General features: G+C 38.5%; 1 protein-coding gene across 1 annotated transcript in view; it reads left to right on the forward strand.

Annotated features, from left to right (window-relative positions):
• LOC107739679 (insulin-like growth factor-binding protein 2-B) overlaps nt 1–3,829 on the forward strand; it is a 23,689-nt gene extending 19,860 nt beyond the window's left edge. Inside the window, exons 4-5 of the mRNA XM_016551876.1 lie at nt 558–698; nt 1,920–3,829. Of these exons, the coding sequence (XP_016407362.1) occupies nt 558–698; nt 1,920–2,078 (300 nt within the window). The 3' untranslated portion in view covers nt 2,079–3,829. The remainder of the gene's footprint in view (nt 1–557; nt 699–1,919) is intronic.
• The last annotated feature ends 2,277 nt before the right edge of the window (nt 3,830–6,106 follow it).

Consider the following 6,106-nt stretch of genomic DNA (forward strand, 5'->3'; position numbering starts at 1 on the left):
GTGTGTGTGTGTGTGTGTGTGTGTGTGTGTATATGTGTGTGTATGTATGTGTATGTGTGTGTATATATGTATATGTGTATGTATATATTTATCAGTCTGGCGAGTAAACAAAAAAATTTACTAGCCAATGGCGATTCAATTGCCAAGGTGTTCGTAGAGGGCTGTTGCATTTCACAACCCACAAATTGTCCACTGATAACCTTTTCTCAGATGTTACTCTACTTGTTTAGCAATGTAAATCTCACTTGTCAACAGCATACTTTTACATTTACATTAATTTTTCATTTTTTACAACTTGCAAAGGAGATTTCTGACATCTAAAACAAAGCCTGATAATAGCATAACCTCACAATTGATTTTTTTGTGTCATTTCAGGCTGTTATCTTATGCATTTGATGTGAAAAAAATTGTGAAGATGTTACTTAATTGAGTGTATTTAGGTATTTAGACAAAGGAGATTGACAAAATAAACTAGTGAGAATGTAAAAATGTGTTTTAATATGTTTGAGTTAAGGAAATACTCAGATACGTGTTTGTGTGTGTATTTGATCTTACAGAGCCAGTGTCAACAGGAGCTGGATAGAGTGTTGGAGAACATCTCCCGAATGACGTTCCATGACAACAAGGGGCCTTTGGAAAATCTTTATGACCTGAAGTTCCCCAACTGTGACAAGACAGGACAGTACAACCTTAAGCAGGTGAAAAGACCAATATTTGACTCAACCTTACAAAGACATCATCATGGTCGGACATTAGCAGCTGAAATAGCTTTTCTTTGGGAGTCTTCTTGTCCATTGTCAATTTGAGAAATTTTGAAGGTCACCTGCCACATTGGCCGGTATATTAGCACAAAAAGTACTTGCATTTGGATGCCAGCGTGTGTTAATTTCACTATAGTGAAATAGGAATATGAGATATTGCACAACCTTTGCACAACAATCTGCAGCATCCTGCTGTTTTATTATCCAATTCCATGTGGAAGGTTCAATAATGACTCAAAGATGGAGCCAAAGAGAAACGGTGTGTAAAACATTCCCACATTCTCTACAGAAGGCTGTTTTATCAAAGCCAAGGCAACCGTATCTGAGCTGAGAGTTACAAGCTAATGAAAATTTTGCTGACTGACTAGCCTGTCTGTCGGGTGGCTTGACTTGGTTTTTAGAGACATTATCAGAGGAAAGGAGAATCACATATGGATCTTTTTTTTAATAATCTATTTTATGTATTCATTTTGCTTCTCAGATTCTTTTCCAGAGAAAAAGATGTCACACATATCAGCTTAGGAGTTTCATAAGAAGTCTTAATATTTCAATATATATATAGCTATATATATATAGCTAAGTATACACTATATCATAAAATGTTTTATAAAATATAATATATTAACTTCTAAAGCCATTTTGTCTATGTTTAGGCTTTGAAAGTGTTGACATTTTGCTGATAGAGCTTGATGACTGAAAACTTCATAAGTTATTATGTTCACAATCATGATATAATATTTCTGTTTCCTGGCATGACATGTTGGAGCTTAAACACGAACGGGTATGTTGTTTTGACATGAAAACCCTGTTCCCAGGGCACAAAACAGTGTACCTCACCACACTTAATTGTGTTGCACCCATCCTGTTCCTTTTGTAATCATTGTAACTGTCAGTTTTTGTTCTTTGCCATTGGAGGACAAAATTGAGAATCTGTTTTTTGCCTATTTTGGGTCTCAGCGTCAGCTATCTCCAGTTCAATTATGACCTCATTTTGGGAGTGCTCAGTAGGGGTCAATGAGACATGCTGGGTCAAATGAGGCGGGAGGGCTCTTTTGGGGCAGCGCCTCCACCCCGTACTCGCTCAGGAGCTTCATTAAGCCCCTAACACCCACCGTTTCCCTGCCCGTCTCTCATCATCTTCTCTCTCTTGTGTTCCAGTGCAACATGTCCAGCCATGGACAGAGGGGCGAGTGTTGGTGCGTCAACCCCTACACTGGTGTCCAGATACCCTCATCCCCCAAAGTGAGGGGGGACCCTAACTGCAGCCAGTACTACGGTGGTCCTGAGCTGGAACCGCCCACCACCCAGCAGAAATAGACGCACCCTTGACCATAAGGGAGATGCCCCGGGTCGCAAATGAGGAGAGTTAAAGCGAGTGCAAGAGCGATGTGCATGTGTGTAATTCTGTACGTGTATGTGTATGTATATTTTCGCAATAGTATGATCTGTATTGTCGATAGGAGTGTGGAAAGTAACATGCCAGCACAGACAAGCAAGTCAAGGACAGGTAGTTAAACCTCCCCTTCTCAAATCCAGATAACTGTTCTCCAAATTTAACTCTGAGTGATTGTTTTTTTTCTGCCTATTTATAGGCTCGTCTGGTGCCTTTTAATCTTGTGACTGAATCTGGTTGCAGGGAGTCTCTTATACAGTATTTGCAGCTGTTCGCTGTGAAGATGTGTCCCTTTAAATCTCCCTTTTGTCTATGGATACCCAATAAAAATGGTGGTGCTTTTTTTTTTTGCAACAATGGTTGCCAGAAACAAACAACAACTGCAAATGCACAACAGCAGAAGCTTGACATTGATTTAAAAGTGAATCCCAAATTTTGAAACCAAAAAATGTGATGGAGAAAGCAGAGAGGTCATTTTTGGCTGATTTGAGAGGATCTGTGCAGGAGGGGCTGGAGATGTGCTTTTTGGCTATTTTGACTACTTAAGTACCTGACAGATAAATCAACCATGAGTACACAAATGTTTGTAGATGTGCATCAAACTGGCATCTTTTCCGCATAGGTGTTGCATTATTAAGACCATGCATTCAAAACATTTTCAAAATGTGTCTCTTAACCAGTGCTTTTCTTTCCAATCATTTGCTTCAGGCTGAAAGTCGCCACGTACGTGAGTTGCTATACGGTGTCACCGCAAATTGCTTCCCCATCTAACCAATTGGAGTGCAAGGTACGAAAGGCCCAAAATGTCAAACAATCACTAAATTAAAAACGAGGCCCCTTTTTTGACACATATTACTGATCTTCATTCAGCATCATATGTTTTGAAGCTCAAGTGTGTTTTTACAATCGATTATTGCTGTAGCTTCCAAATACTCTAGATCTGGCCATCCCTGTTCTTGGTGACTGATAGACCTCTGTTCTCATGCTGCTTCTCTACTATGTGGTAGAATGCAGGTGGTGTATGTGTGTGTTTGTAGAGTGGGGATCAACATTTACTAATGATGTGCTGACAGAGGGCTAGATTAGGACACAGGGCTGACATTGACAATGTGATATAAAGTGCGTTAAGTGCCTATAAATAAACACAGGTTTGCCTGCAGTGCCTGTGGGCTGTGCCTCACCTTGCTTCACTCTCATCTGCAGAGGGATGTGTTGGAGGTTGGCAAGGGTGATTTTGCCCAGCGTAACACTTGAATGAGGTTAGTTAGAGAGTCCTGTGATGGAATGTGAAGTGGTGCATGGGTTTAGTGAGCTTGTTTAACCAATTCTTGTACCATATTTCCCCCAGGTGAGTGAAAACATGCATTTTATTCCTTGAAAAGCCCAATGCAGCAGACTTTAAACAAACAAACAAATAAATAAACAAACAAAAATGTTTGAAGTTACTACTGGGTTAAAATTGGTTCAGTTGGTCATAAAGATCCAATAGAAAATTACAAACAATAAAGTAACATACAGTGGAATCAAAAATCTTCCAAATCCAATTGAAATCTAGAAATAAAATAGTTTTAGGATCATGAACTTTTTTAAACAGGAAAAAAAAACCCAGATTCTGTAATATCTAGGTCACTAATCAATAAGTACATTTGTCAAGTTTGGGATGGGTAAGATTATTCTATTTTTTTTTAAACTCTTTTTTTTTTTTCCTCAAGATTATTTGATAAATAGAAAGTTTAGAAGAACAGAATTTAGCTGAAATAGAAATCTTTTGTAATATTATAAATGACTTTACTGTCACTTTTGATAAATTTACTGCATCCCTGCAAAATAAAAGTATCATTTTCTTTAAAAAAAATCTTACTGATCCCAAAATTATGCAAACAGATGCAAAAAAGAAGCATTCTAGAGTCTAAATAGATGTGACCAGTGGGATTTAATGGATTAACTTGCTCTGTCAGCAGGTGTGATCTGTAATGCCCCGTTCACATGGACACACAGTGGTTTTATCGCTGAAGGCCACCAGATCAATGCACTGTTGGATTGTACTGGCCGTTCCTACTACGCTATGTTCTGACGTCATTGATGGCCTGTGTAGATGACCACAGCTTCTGAAAATCTGATCAGAAATGAGACAAGTATCCAGGTGCTGCTCATAAATTTCAACTTTTTAAAATCTGATTCCCTTATTTTCAGTGTAGCCTTTTGGATGCCACTGTATGAGACGTTATTGTCACATCGCTGGAAATTGACATCACTGTCAGTTTGAACAGCAATCAAGGGTTGTCATTCCTTGATTAAGTTATATTTTCATTCCCTACCCATATCTCTTAATCTTTTTACCTCTTCCCCATCTGTCTCTCTCTTTCCCGTCCTCTCCCTCTCTGTGAGTGTTGAATTTAACAGCTCGATACAGAAATAGAAGTCGATTAAGCTTTAACATTGATCCTAACGTGTTAGACAGTGTTCAGTCCAGTGTTTGCTTTTGTAGCTTAGCCTTTATGATATATTACCACATTAACCTTCAGTATCTTTCACAGTATTACCACATCTTGCTCGCCCTTAGTAGTAGCTTACATGTATTTACTTTATCTAGTTAGCATTGTGCTAACTACCACAACAGACTGGCTCTCCAAAATCACGCAGCCTCGTGTGATTTTGGTGCCTCACGGATAGATTTGCTGAGACACGGGCTACGAGTTTTCCGTTTTGGTTTATTTCCAAAATAGATCGCTGCCTGCCCTCCGGTGGCACAGTAAATTTTACGGTAGCTCGAGTTTGGCCTAGTTTGAAAACAGTGCGAAACCAATCCCTGTGGTTTTCGGGCATATTGATTTGCCAGAGCGGTTCCGATGGGATGGAAGTGTGCACGTATGCGTGTGTGTGTGTTTGTGTGTACTTGTGTGAACGTTTCGATGCTGTGCCATGCCTGGAGCCAGTGTGACGGTGGGAAGGATTGCTTGCCATCTGGTGCAGTGTAAAACTGTCAGAGCCGGTCTCTGCTTTTGGAGAGTCTCACACAAATGACAGTGGGAATTTCTTGAGCAAATCCAAACGCCTTGTGCCATGCCAGCATCTCACATGCCTTTTTTTCTATAATTCATTGCATATTCTGTGTGTCACGAGATGCGGTGGTATTAAATAACGTACATTACTCAAAGCATGCTCCTTGTGTCCACTGTCATGCGAATGGTGCATGAACTGAGTTTTCTGTACAACTGCAATGGAAAAAGCCATAAATGCATGCAAAAATAGACATTGGTTTTAAATTCTTGTAATAAAATCCAGCATGATTAAAAGTATTACCTTTCAGACTCATGGTTCATTTGTCGGGTTTTCTCTTGTATGCCTATTTTTATGATTTCTTTTTTGGGTTTTGTGTTGTCTTGCTAATGTTTTCCATGCACATGAATCATAAGCCCTTCCTGAACTTTTTTGTAAGTGGTGATTAACTAGACATCTTCTTTTCAGGTTTCCCATGGTCATGAAAAAAAAAATTAAAAATAATTTTACATTTGTGATTTCCAGACATGGAAAAGCCATGGAAATGTTATTACATTTAATGTTTATTAAATTTATTTAATTAAATTATTAAATTTGATGTTATTTAATTACAATTTAAATATAATTTATAAAATAATCAAATGTAATTTTAATCAATATTTAATATTTATAAATATATTCAGATAGATAGATAGATGGATCTACACATACATCTTAGGTGTATGTGACTTTCTTCTTTCAGACGAATCCAATCGGAGTTATATTAAAAATTGCCCTGGCCCCTCCAAGCCTTTCAATGAGAGTAAGCGGGTGTTGGTTGTCAACAGTTCAGAAGACGTGAAATAAAGTGCGTGCATCCGTAATAAATGTCCCTCACATGGCTCCGGTGGGTGAATAAAGGCCTCCTGTAGCGAATCCATGCATTTTTGTAAGATAAATATCCATATTTCAA

The sequence above is a fragment of the Sinocyclocheilus rhinocerous genome, unplaced genomic scaffold (assembly GCF_001515625.1).
Source record: "Sinocyclocheilus rhinocerous isolate Xijiao unplaced genomic scaffold, SAMN03320098_v1.1 scaffold1482, whole genome shotgun sequence".
NCBI lineage: Eukaryota > Metazoa > Chordata > Actinopteri > Cypriniformes > Cyprinidae > Sinocyclocheilus > Sinocyclocheilus rhinocerous.